At 36.6% G+C, this 14,098-nt stretch overlaps 2 protein-coding genes across 8 annotated transcripts in view; both read left to right on the top strand.

Annotated features, from left to right (window-relative positions):
• aldoca (aldolase C, fructose-bisphosphate, a) overlaps positions 1-11,025 on the top strand; it is a 41,873-nt gene extending 30,848 nt beyond the window's left edge. For all 6 annotated transcript variants that reach the window (XM_073923310.1, XM_068213608.2, XM_068213607.2 and 3 more), the window contains 5 exon segments: positions 1,385-1,545; positions 1,624-1,707; positions 3,919-4,093; positions 4,175-4,374; positions 10,309-11,025. In XM_073923310.1, coding sequence (XP_073779411.1) covers positions 1,385-1,545; positions 1,624-1,707; positions 3,919-4,093; positions 4,175-4,374; positions 10,309-10,404 — 716 coding nt within the window. In that variant the 3' untranslated portion in view covers positions 10,405-11,025.
• rab34a (RAB34, member RAS oncogene family a) overlaps positions 5,394-14,098 on the top strand; it is a 626,412-nt gene continuing 617,707 nt past the window's right edge. Inside the window, exon 1 of one of the 2 annotated variants that reach the window (XM_073922987.1) lies at positions 5,394-5,614. The gene's annotated coding sequence lies outside the window, so the exon portion shown is untranslated. The remainder of the gene's footprint in view (positions 5,615-14,098) is intronic. The other variant, XM_073922988.1, reaches the window with a different exon arrangement.

The following is a 14,098-nucleotide window of genomic DNA, read 5'->3' as shown; positions in this document are numbered from 1 at the left end:
AATAAGTGATTAAGATTATTTTGGATAACAAAGGCATTTTCAAAAAAGACCTTTAATCCAAAAAGATTGAACAAAAGGACTTTCCTAATTTAGTGAGCTACACTTTAAGAAGCTTCCCAGAAAGACCAGGTAAAGGCTAAATGGCTAGACAGGAAATAAAAGATATATATATTTTACAATCCAAAAGTTTTTTATAATTGTTTAATAAAATAGTTCTTTTTAACTATCTAATAACTTAATTTGTTAAGAAACCTTTAGGGGTGTCAGGATCAATGATGATAATTATTTCATTACAGGTCTGTAAGACTTATTTGAGTTAATATTTAGGTTATTTTCTAAAATATATCATTTAAATCATTCATGGAGCTGAATGTAGTAAACAGTCTGTATAAAAAAGGTCGAAAATAAACCTGTGCAAACAGTCTAGACTTTATAACCAGATTATTTAACAAAACATGATTACTGCAGTAAAATATTAGTAGTCTTTAATAAGCATGATGTGTACATGAGGGAGAGTATGAAAAGTTAATTGTTTGTTTTGAAATTTGTGAATCGGAAGTTGTCCAATAATAAACCCAAAACATACGTGGTTGTTGTCATGCAGTGAACTCGCGCTGTCGCAGTACTTTAATGCCACATGTGACAGTCACGTGGTGTCGGCGCAACATCAATCCGGACAGAATTTCTAACCAGCATGCACCGCTTTAAGACAGATTTCGATCGATCTGTGCAGCGCTGCATGAAGTCGAACGTACCTATAGGAACACTGGAGCATTTTAAAGGCGCGAAGATTAGTCGATTCATCAGAGGATTGCTCTTATGTCAGCTTACAAAAAGACCAGCTGATCTTTGTTGCTTTAAAACGCTGCAGTGTCCCTCTATCTGTTGTTACACTTGGTGAACAGCGGTGAGTTCAGTGAACTGATTACCTTCATGGCCAATCACAGTCATTTCTGTTGAGCATGTGAACACAATGGCAAATTAGCGCTCTTCAGGAATGCACTCAAAAGCGTTCAAATGTTAGCGGGAAATTAACGATTTTAAAACCCCAGTACCGATTGGTATCGAATTCCAGTAGCGTGACAACACTAATTAGCAGGTAAGCAGGTTGGTTTGAACAGCAGATTTCATGGTTAATAGTAGTAGCACAGATAATAATTAAAAATTTAAAAAATAAAATAAAAGAATTAAGCTGGTAATCAAACCCATGTTACTATACCAAAATAGTCGGAACTGGAAGAATGCACAGAAAAGCTATTCATTTAATCCAATTAATGAATTAGTAGAATATTTAACTCATTCCAGTGATGCTCAGTATGACTCTAAAACATAATGATACCTAAAATTTTAACATACTTTTATCGGATCTCTACTGTCTCCATAGGTCTGGACGGGCTCTCAGAACGCTGTGCTCAGTATAAAAAGGATGGAGCTGACTTTGCCAAGTGGCGCTGTGTGATGAAAATCAGCGAGACTACCCCGTCAAACCTGTGCATTACAGAAAACGCTAAAGTCCTTGCTCGCTATGCTAGTATTTGTCAGCAGGTAAAACATCAGAGAAGCTAATGTCATCAAATTGGAATATGTTGAGAATCATTTGGTTGCGCTCTCATGTTCTTCCAGCATGGGATCGTCCCCATCGTGGAACCTGAGATCTTACCTGATGGAGACCATAATTTGAAGCGCTGCCAGTTTGTCACAGAGAGGGTTAGTGTTTAAGTTTTATACTTTAGTTATTAAATGTATAGTACACTCCAATCAGCCAATATGTAAGGAATTTTAATGAAAGGCAGTTTTGAATAATTCAGCTGAGCTAATACTACAGTTTTCACAATCAAAATTATTTTTCACTCCTATTCCTTGTTTCAAGCCGATTCAAACGCACTGTATGATGTCATTTTCTGTCATTCAATTTTTTTCACTATTTAAAATTTTTTGTAAAACCTTTTTGAACAAACTTGTCCAAGGCCATTTGTTCGATTTTCACCACAACTGAATCACACGATCTACAAACCATGCTTACCAAAATGTATTGAATTTGGGTTGATTAGACAAATTTAATGTAGAGCTTGCGAAAATTGACTTAAGGTGTTATCTGCGTAATGCATTGACATATTCACACTTAAAAGGCCACGAAACCGTTTCAGCAGAGTGTTTTCACACCTCTAGTTTGGAAAAATTTAGGAAAGTGGGCTTGCCCAGCTCTGTTTAGGGGAAAGTGTCAGAGGAAGGAAAGAGGGAAGGTGCATAAAAATTTGCATAAAAATTGGAGTTTTGGTTTGGGCACATGCTGATTTTCTGCTGGAAGTGTATATTTAATGCAATGTTTGATATCGCACGTCGAATGAGAGAAAAAAACCCTCCGCATTTCTCTGTAACTTAGATGCACTCGGTAGGTTGCGCCAAAAAGCTGTGTGTTATTCCTGTCACAAAATGCAGCAAAAATCCTACACGACGGTAATAGTTTGATTGCTGTGTTTATATGTTTATACTTGGAGAGTCGCATTTGCAACAGATCTTTCAGTCCATAATATTGTAGTGATATTAACGTACTGTGAACTTTAGTAACTTAGAAATCATTTTGACTAAAGTCTCTTTAAATACTAAAAACAGAACTGTTAACGATACGAACTAACATTGCCATCTGAATGAACAAACAAAGACCACTGATCGCTCACTTACCAAATCTGTAGAGACAGGACAACCAACACCACCTAGAGCCGCATCTTTATTAAAAGGAGACGAGCGGCAATTCCGGATTTCACCATTTCCAAATGAGAAAAGCTCTTGGGTAAAAATGTTCCTTAGACACGTATTTTTGTCGCTTGTCGCGTGCACTGTAATCCACACGTGAGTCCAGCTGCGCTCTCATAGCAGCAAAATGAAAACAAAAACCTTCCTTGCAGCAAATTTATAAAAGCAACTCTGACGAACCGTATCTCCAAACAATTAATCTTCTCTTGTTTTGGCAACACAACATTGCGTCTCTCTGTCGTCTGAACACTGTACAGGTACAAACAGTCTTTGAGGATATCATGCATATTAGTGAAGTTGCACCGCATACACAATAGAACGCGCTGATTGGTTTGAGCCAAGTCTTTCTCATGAATGAATACAGCACACTCAGAGGTTCTCCCAGGTACAGACAGCCAATCTACATGCTGGAATACACGCAATGATCTAATCGGTGTGACACAGCTGCAAAAATTTGTTTCAAACCAGAAGAACGAATTTGCTCGAATTAACACAAAAACAACCAATTTTCACTTTTTTGTGAAATATATGTGTCCTAACAGTGTTTTTAGAAGCGTGGGACACATATATGACTGTCAACAGTTTAAAAAATGTGTTTCGGTGTTTCGTGACCTTTTAACTCTGTGTGTGTTATCACAACCATGGTCTGAAGTGAGTTGCAGCATTTTGGCACACTGCCCGGACTGGTCCGGATATACAAAAAAAAGCTTTTTTCCCCCAAAAACTTCTCAACCCTTGGTCCAAAATTTAAAAGATGTGGCTGCTTGGCCCCGATAATTGCTGCTTGCAGCTACAATTTTTATTGTATTTTCATCTGTTGTAGGCTGTGAAATAACCAAAATCATTCAGCTTAGTGCAACTGTACTGCAGTCAAAACTGTCTGGAACACTAGCTGTGTGTCTTTGAGATGAATAATTTAACGTCCTAGAACCAATCAGAATCAAGCATTTAACAGCCCCCTAGTTACCTTGTTTTAAGACTTGTATGACTTTACTTCTTTCAGTGGTGCATTGTTTGTTTATACAGTGAATGTTGGTGGGATTCAAAACAACATTTAAGATGACAACAACAAGTTTTGGAAGAAAATTAGTTTGAATAAAGTCCTTCAGATGAATCATTATATGCTTTATATGCTTTATATGCATTATATGCGTTATGAATTAGGTTCTCGCAGCGGTCTACAAAGCCATGTTTGATCATCACGTGTATCTGGAAGGCACACTGCTCAAGCCCAACATGGTGACCCCCGGACATGGCTGTCCTACCAAATACAGTGCTGAGGAGGTTGCCATGGCAACAGTCACTGCTCTGCGGCGCACCGTCCCACCCGCTGTCACAGGTGAGGATATATTAAAAATGTAAACCTGGTGTCAAATGGAGTCTGGCCATTGTGTAATTACAGATTTTTGTGATCTTCCAGGGGTGACCTTTCTCTCGGGAGGTCAAAGTGAGGAGGAGGCCTCTATTAACCTGAGCGCTATCAATAACTGCCGACTGGTGAAGCCCTGGGCTCTTACCTTCTCATTCGGCCGAGCTCTTCAGGCCTCGGCTCTGAAGACCTGGCGTGGACAGAGAGAGAATGAGGCCGCCGCAACTGAGGAGTTCATCAAACGAGCAGAGGCAAGCCAAACAAATCTAGTCACAAACAGATAAAGGGATAGTTATAAAGGGATACTTTTAAAGATCAGAAAATAGAATAAAAAGTGTTACAGGGTCAGAGCATTATCTTTCTATTTATTTATTGGTGGAGCAGCACACAAAAAAATGGAGCATAGATCATCAAACTCAACCCCAGAAAGCCAGTGTCCCAAAAAGTTTAGCTCCAACCTGCCTGGAAATTTCAAATATAGCTAGTAACTATTAGTCTACTACTAATGGCAAGCCTGAAACGATTAGTATAAATAGGAAAACAGTTAATGCTAACACTGCCTCAATGGCAGTACACAGTGAAAAAGAACAAAAGCCACTTTGTGACTGGCTAAGGCCCCGTTTACACTAGCGCGTTTTAGTTTTAAAACGGCGTTGTAGAATGAAAACGATCCGCGTCCACACTCGCGTTTTACCCAGCGTTTCTGAACTGCTCTCCGTCCACACCAAAACGCTGAAAACGCACATCACGTGACCACACACACTCTCTCGGGCAAGCGCTCCAGCATTCTACCCAGATGAGAGCTCTGCTTGTCGGACTGCTCATCACGCATCTCCCGCTGGATCTAATCTCACTATATTTGCTAAACGTGATATTTCATTCATGTTGTTGTCTTTATCTAACGACATATTCCCTGACTTTGGTCATTGGAATCTATTAAGTTACTTGTTCACGGGTAACATGTTTTGGTTAAGTGCAAAGATAAGTTAATGATTAATCCAGGTACATTGACTGATCGCTTGCCTTTATTTCCTACAATGTATAAACTTATTGTATGTTTATATACTTTTATAATTGTCGATTATTAAAACTGATATTCAGCAAAAGAGAGGGTGCGTTTCGTATTTTCACTGAAATTGAAAGGAGGCAGTTGTTATTGGCTCCGTGTAGTTCTAAATATCCACACAGTGGAGATGACGCTCATAAATGCAGCACGGCGCCTCAACATTTCTGCTGTCTGTTAAGTTTTCTAATATTAAAATGAAAATAGGCAGTTCCTTAAATCATGTTTACATTTTATTGTTGAGAAAGTGAAACAACGTAGCCAAGGTGATGTGAATGAAGTTATAAAGTACACTGTTCCCTTTGAAGATTTACGCGTGTCCTCGGTATGTTTTCCATATCAAACTGAGAAGGGGGAGACTGCAGCCTTGATCAAACTTGCGAAGTCTTAACTTACAATAAGAGGATGCGAGACTGAACTGTGTGTGGGCTACTTAATATTCAGGAAAAGCCCCAATCAGATAGGCGAACGTTTGCAGCCCCGCCTCCGTTTTCAGATGTCTCCGTCTTTCCCCATCCACACTGAGACGGAGCAGCAGCGTTTTAGAATGAAAACGGCCTTTCCAGCGTTTTCAAAAAGCTCCGTTTTTGGCGCTCGAGAACTCCGGCGTAGTGTGGACGGATGGCGTAACCGTAGCAAAACTTATGCGTTTTCAAACTAAAACGCACTAGTGTAAACGGGGCCTAAGACAGGCTTCACATGAACAAGTTTGTGTAATACAAATCTCTTCCTATATCCGAAATTGCCTCCTATACCATCATACACTATTCCCTACATTAGTCCACTATATTAGTATATAGTCCACTTGCTTTATTGACTGATAAATCCTCAAAGACAGATTGGATTTTAAATCTTGGTCAATCCTCATGATAGTTATTTAACACTTAGTGAGCTGTCTAATGAAACAAATAATTTTTTCTCTCATGTATACAAACTTTAATTAAATTATGTTTCATTTAGAAACTAACATATAGGATTCTATTAGGGATGCCATATTATAGTCAGATGCGGAAATGTACTTGCCGAGAACTCTCATGCTGCATTATGAGTATTTTTTAGCTGCTGAGTTGTGGTTGTCGGTGTGTTCCAAATGCGACATTTTGCTGTGAAGGACATTTTGGAGTGAACAAAATTATGGACACCATTTTAAAGTGTCATTCAAAAACAAATGGCTCAACTTCGAAGGGCCCTTTGGAATGAAGTATTTTGAAGGATACAACTGATGGATACTTGAGGTCATGATCCTTTGTCTAGGGAAACTGTTTGGGGTTGCACACTGTGTTCAGTGTGGAAGGGCTCATCTATGCTATTAATTTCTTCAGAGGAACACACAAAGGGTGTAGGGCATGGGGATGAGCCCTTCCGAATAGTCTAGAAGGGATACAGCTCCGGCCTGAAGTTAAAGTCAACATGAACTAGAAGTTGTTACAGTTTTTTTTTTCATATTGTTACGCAGTTCCTAGAGAAATGGAATATTGAATGATTAAACAGTGGCCGTGGCTTGTTTTTTCTACTGCGAGCTGATTGGATGTAGAAGGCATTTCATTCAGAAAGATTGGGAAAAGGATTTCGGGAGAGTTACTACAACATACACCAGACAACAGACACCTCCTCCTCACCATTTTTATTTTTGTCAAAACTGTCAGTTGGAAGGGCATGGTTAAGTATGCTAACTCTGCCCAAGACCTTAAAAAGACATAAACTGTGTCCCCATTCGCTTACTTATACTACGCCCTAAAAGTATGTACTGTTTTTGTGAAGGAAAAGTTTATACTTTTGAGTGTGGAACAGAAGAGTATGCAAGCTTTTGGACATGCTACCCGCTCTTTAACAGATCGTTGTGTTGCTTAGTTATGCCCCCTGTCAATCATCCACACACTATCCGCATTTCTGTCATATTTAAATTCCTACCTTATTGGAGAAGCAGCAGTAGGTTAATCTCCCATTTATGAGAATTTCATGCAGAGAAATCTCCTCAGGTCTTTTGATAATTCGGCATTCAGACGTCCAAACACTTCATTATGTAAGTTTAGTATTGTTGTTGCAGAAATATAACACAGATAATGTGATTGAAATATTTTCCAATCGGCTCGATATTGACTAACAGTCATTCAAACACCTTTACCGAAGCCTCTCTACTTGACGGTTGGTCTCGCGTGTCCATCATGTTTGTAGTTTATTTACATTTTTCACATGCATTTGTAGTTCTAATCGAATTTGCGTCCAAAGCGCAATGTATTGTGGGCAATATCAGCATTTACAGTATGGACGCTTCTAGGCTTCTACACTTAAATTTTTTTACCGGAAATAGCAAACCATCCAGGAACTTCTGGCATACTCTTTTCATCATACTATGGTTTGGGACATACTAATTATGTTGGCTTGAGAAAGCCAACATACTGTAATGCTACTTAAACTTATTCTTATTATTATTATTATTATTCTTATTATTATTCCGGCTTCTGACCAAAAAAAAACAATCGCTTCTCCTCCCAGGGCTTAGATGCTACAAGCCCCAAATTTGGTCAAAAGCTGTCTATTGCCCATGAGATGGTTGCTGTATGTCCTCATGCCGATAAGATTTGTAGTTTTTGAATTAAAAATTTTTTGAATTAAAAAATTGTAAATATTACAATCGAGTATTTGGGGCATATAAAAAAGTATACAATCCTCAAATTTGGCCAAAAGATGTGCTTTAAATTGAAGATAATTATCATATTTATTTGGTGTAATTATAAATAACAGTTTTCCTATAAATATTTTTTTTATATTAAATTTGTTAATTTCAAACCTAAAGCTTGTCAGAGTGTCCACGAGATGGCGCCAGAAGACTATTTTTGAGCCCTTTGGAATTGAGTTTACTGCACCTTTGTACCTTTTACAATTTCTTTCCATTCGGTCCGGTCGGACCTGAATGTGTTTATACCGTTGTAATCACGTGTAAATTCTAACAAAGACAATGTTTGCACTTTTTAAATAACATTATATTTATTGTGCAAAAATAAAACATCCAAACAGCATCATAACCAATAAAAACACACAGCAAAGAAAATGTATTTTAAAATAGTGAATATATATATATACATACAATGTATGGAGATTTTTTATATCCCCTTAATATGCTCTGCTGTTGCTGCATCAATTTCTCTCTGTAACATCTGGATTGCAATTTACACTGCAATGTTCACAATTTATTATTATGGGGGGAAAATCCAAACAGTATTATAATGTTTTAAAGCAAAAGTGTTAAGAACAATTATTTACAAACAGGTAAAATAAAGTGTGTGTATATACATATATATACATACAATTGAAGTCAGAATTATTAGCTCCCCTGTTTATTTTTTCCCCAATTTCTGTTTAATGGAGGGAAGATTGTTTCAGCACATTTCTAAGCATAATAGTTTTAATAACTCATTTCTAATAACTTCTTTATTTTATCTTTGCCATGATGACAGTAAATAATATTTGACTTGATATTTTTCAAGACACTTCTATACAGCTTAAAGTGACATTTAAAGGCTTAACTAGGTTAATAAGGTGAACTAGGCAGGTTAGGGTAATTAGGCAAGTTATTGTATAACGATGGTTTGTTCTGTAGACTATCAAAAAAAATTGCTTAAAGGGGCAAATAATTGTGTCCCAAAAATAGTTTTTAAATAATTAATAACTGCTTTTATTCTAGCCGAAATAAAACAAATAAGACTTTCTCCAGAAGAAAAATATTATCAGACATACAGTGAAAATATCCTTGCTCTGTTAAACATAATTTGGGAAATATTTAAAAAAGGAAAAAAAAATCAAAAGGGGGTTAATAATCCTGACTTCAACTGTATATATGTATGTATATATATACATACATATATACATATATACATATATAACACATACACACATTTATGGTTAGGGTTATAAGGATTATTTCTTAATCCCCCTTTTATGTTAGCAAAAACATAAGTTTACTTCAGATATTTCTTTCAAAACAATATTCTGTGCCGCAAAGAGCCTTCTCCTCACTTGTGATAATGACAATGAAAGCCAAGCTTTTGGCCTATGCTGTACCAAAAAAAAATAAATAAAATCACCCAGGTGATGACAATTAAATATTACGATTATAACATTGTGTTAGTGGCCAGTGGGGTGGAACAACGTCATTGGTCAGAATTAACCACATGATGAAGACGTCCTATAATATTGTATTTAATGCGATTTTCTTCCTGTAAACTGTATATAACTATATAACTATAACTATATATATAATGCTGCAAATTACTGTAAATTGACTGTACTCTATATTAACTGCAAAAATTATAAGACTGATTAAATAAAAGACAAATTAACTAAATGCATGTGCTATTGTTTCATTAGTATTTTAATTTAATATTTTTCTTTATATGATATTTATTATAATGTAATTTTGTTCAGATTATAATATATACTATAAATACTAACTATACTATAGTGATCTGCATTAAACAACCTGAACAAATCAGTCCTCTCTCTCTCTCTCTCTCTCTCTCTCTCGATTTGATCAAAAATGTAAATGAGGCCTTCCGATTAACAGTCCAGTGGACCCTAGCAACAGCCTAGAAACCACTCAGAACACCCTAGCAACTACCTAGGAATGCCTTAGCTACACCTTAGCAACCGCCTAGCAACCACTTATCAACCGCTGTGCTTCCTGCCAACTGCCTTTGAGTCCCCGGCGCAGTCACGTTGGCTTTCTCAAGCCAACATCAAAGTTCGTCTACGAACTTTAGGTTCTAGTTCTATTTTCAAATACTATTTAGGACGGATAGTATGCAGATTGGGACGCAGCAATAATCTGAGAATTTAACTGAAAAAATAAACAGGAAGTGCATTTCCATATTTTAATTTTAGATTACAAGGGCAAACTTTTTATTTCTTAATGACATGCACAGATGAATTGTTCATCACAAAACTAGCAGTGTGTGAGCTAACAAAATCATATGGTTAGTTTTGATTTCATTTATACTTTAACAATAATTATTGAATTGCATTGTGGGATTGATTGAGTACACTTCAGAACATCCACTATGAGATAGATAGATGTGTTATTATCTTTCGAATAGCTTCTCAGTGTGTTTCTTTTTCTCCTCAGATCAACAGTCTGGCATCTCAAGGGAAGTACACGGTTTGTGGTGACAGCAGTGGAGCTACTGGTCTTTCCCATTATCTTTCCAGCTACGCATATTGAATTTGCCCCTGATTTCCATACTCCAACATTAGCTGAAACATAGCAGATGTCACTGCCACTTGCATATAAAACTCATAAAGCATGTAAATGTTGATATGATACAGCACATGATGGTGTTCTCTAGGTGGTGGCGTCCTTTGCTTGTCTTAAAAACAAGCATAAATGTCTGTTGCTAATTATACTGACAAGATTATTAATAAATGTACAGTTTGCTGTGTAATATCGATCCTTACTACTTACTGTACTTGACCCTTTAACTGTCACCCCACATTCATGCTTGAAAATTATAGATGATATATGCATGTTACATATATAGTTAGTCAAGATAATTTCAGATTTAGACATACATTTTTTTATTACATGTTCTGAAAAATGTCCAACATGTGGGGTAAGGGGTTTCTTGAGTCTTAAGGATTTGTGCTATACGCTTCTGCAATCAAACTTCATCATCTAAAGCTTTAATAAAGCCTGTGCTTCGGTGACGAATAACAGCTTGGATTACAAGTTTATCACAGTATCTGGTATGGTATTTCTGTATGTTAGGCTTCATTATGGACAACAGTGAAACTATTGACAGTCTGAATACAAACTGAAAGTGCTGCAATAAAACTGTGAGATGTGTCTGAGATATAAAATATACAATGAATACACATTATACTTAAATATGCGTCCTTAGTTTTTACTATTTTTGAAAACAGCATTGAAATTTTGGACAGATCAATGTTTTGTTTAAACTGTTCCCTATGTCCAAATATTTTAAAATGTCATTTAAAGTCCATCATTACTCCAGACTTTAGCAGGACTCCATCCGATCATTGTTATATACTGATGAGAAAAAGCTGATGATCAGAAGACTTATGATTATTATCATTGATGAAAACAATTGAAAAGTTTTGTGGAAACCAGAATACAGTGCATCCGAAAACTATACATAGCGCTTCCCTTTTTCCCAATTTTTATTTATTATAGCGTTATTCTAAAATAGACTAAATTCTTTTTTTTCCTCAAAATTCTACACACAATACCCCATAATGACAAAGATTTTTTGAAATTGTTGCAAATATATTAAAAAAAACCTAAAAAAATCACATGTACATCAGTATTCACAGCCTTTGCCGTGAAGCTCTAAATTGAGCTCAGGTACATTTTGTTTCCACTGATCATTCTTGAGATATTTCAGCAGCCTAATTAGAGTTCACCTGTGGTAAATTCAGTTGATTGGACATGAATTAAAAAGGCATACACCTGTCTACAGTATATAAGGTCCCAGGGTTGATAGTGCATGTCAAAGCACAAACCAAGCATGAAGACAAATGAATTGTTGAGGCACTATGCTGGGAAAGGTTACAGAAAAATTTCTGCTGCTCTGAAAGTTACAATGAGCACAGTGGCCTTCATCATCCGTAAGTGAAACCACCAGGACTCCGGGGAGAAGAGCCTTAGTCAGTGAGGTGATCAATAATAACCTGATGGTCACTCTGACTGAAAGCGGAGAACAGAAGGACAACTATCTGTGCAGCAATCCACCAATCAGGCCTGTATGGTAGAGTGGCCAGACGGATGCCACCCCAACGCTCATAATAAAAGGGAACCTTTTTATTATGAGAATGTTACCAAATAAATCAAACTGTCCAGGCCAGGTTTCCCTGGAAGAAGTGACTGTTATGTCTCAATGGGACTCAATGGGAATTCATTTATTCATCCATTCATTTTCTTTTCAGCTTAGTCACTTTATTAATAAGGATTCACCACGGTAGAATGAACCGCCAAATTATCCAGCATATGTTTTACGCAGCGGATGCCCTTCCAGCTTCAACCCATCACTGAGAAACACTCTTTCACACACATACACTACAGGCAATGTAGCTTACCCAATTAACTTATGGCGCATGTCTTTGGACTTGTGGGGGAAACCAGAGCAGCCGGAGGAAACCTGCACGTCGCGAACAGAGGGAGAACATGCAAACTCCACACAGAAATGTCAACTGACCCAGCCGAGACTTGAACCAGCCACCTTCTTGCTGTGAGGCGACAGAGCTAACCAAATAACACAAATAAATAATGATTGTACATTAGAACTACATTATTATTTCGCCAACATTTTCATAATATACATATTCTTAGATTCCCAATTACAGAAATTATTATTATAGCTGGTAAATATTGTTCCTCTGTGACGTAATCTACAGTTTACCACACAAGCAGGTGCTCTTACAAAAAGACCCAGCAGGAATCCTGCAGGAATATTATGCAGATTTCCTACAGGATTTTCAGCTCATTTTCCTGTATACCTGCAGGAATTTTATGAAGGAAATTTATGCAGTGATTATTCCTGCAGGAATTACAATCCTACAGGTCTATAAAAATATACAGTTTAAGCAGGATTATTGTGCAGGATAGATATCAAGTTAGAGAAATTTTACAATGAAACAATGCATTTTTACAAATAATTTATATATATATATATATATATATATATATATATATATATATATATATATATATATATATATATATATATATATAGACCAAAGCAGAATCCAATTTACAGCAGGCTCCATTTTCCTAAAAAAAAGTAAAAAAATAAATAAATAAATAAAATTCCGTAAGTGGTAGAGCTGTTGTAGGGCAGAATACAGTCTGTACAGTATAAAAACCATTACAGCTATGAAGAATCCCCATTAACAACCAATAGACCCTTTTCAAAAGACTGTTACGATGTGTTTAAAGGTAATCAGTGTTGCATCAGCATCCTAAATACCTTACAGTTTTTAATCTTTCGATTTTTTAAAACTTATGTACATTTATATATATTTATGTATAATTCAATCTTAACGTCAAGTTACAAAAAAAACAAATGGGACAGGACAATATGGGGACAGGACAATAAATCTGACATTATTCTCTAAAAAATTGTTGTACTCTCCCATTTACTGCGCTCTGAGTTTACCAACTATGATGATTTTGATTTCTGCTGTTAAGAAACATGCAAATGTGAAAAGGGTCTATGCAAGTGTGTGTGTGTGTGCTTGTGTGTGTGTGTGTGTGTGTGTGTGCGCGCGTGTGTGTGTGTGTGTGTGCTTGTGTGTGTGTGTGTGTGTGTGTGTGTGTGTGTGCTTGTGTGTGTGTGTGTGTGTGTGTGTGTGTGTGTGTGTGTGTGTGTGTGTGTGTGTGTGTGTGTGTGTGTGTGTGTGTGTGTATGCGTGCGTGCGTGTCTTGTGAAAAGGGTCCATTGGTTGTTAATGGGGATTCTTCATAGCTGTACAGACTGTATTCTGCCGTACACCAACTCTACCACTTACAGAAAACTTTTTTTTTAGGAAATTGGAGTAAACGCAGCCTGCTGTAAACTGGATTCTGCTTTGGTCTACTTTTTTATTTTATTTAATTTTTTTTTACAATTTTAATAAATAATTTGTGAAAATACATTGTTTCATTGTTAAATTTCTCTAACTTCATATCTATCTTGCACAATAATCCTGCTGGAACTGTATATTTAAATAGACCTGTAGGTTAATTCCTGCAGGAACCAATTAATTCCTGCATGCAACCAATTAAATGTAGCATAGACTTCAACTGAGGACCACTCTGTTGTAAAAAATAAAATCTTTACAGAACTCATTCACACTACACGCCAACATAGATCCGCTGTATCTTTGCAGACGTCGCTATAATGATTATTTCGTGTCGCGGA

This window comes from Danio rerio, chromosome 15, assembly GCF_049306965.1.
Source record: "Danio rerio strain Tuebingen ecotype United States chromosome 15, GRCz12tu, whole genome shotgun sequence".
In the NCBI taxonomy this organism is placed as follows: Eukaryota; Metazoa; Chordata; class Actinopteri; order Cypriniformes; family Danionidae; genus Danio; species Danio rerio.
The sequence above is the reverse complement of the archived record's forward strand: the minus strand, read 5'-3'. Positions and strand labels throughout refer to the sequence as shown.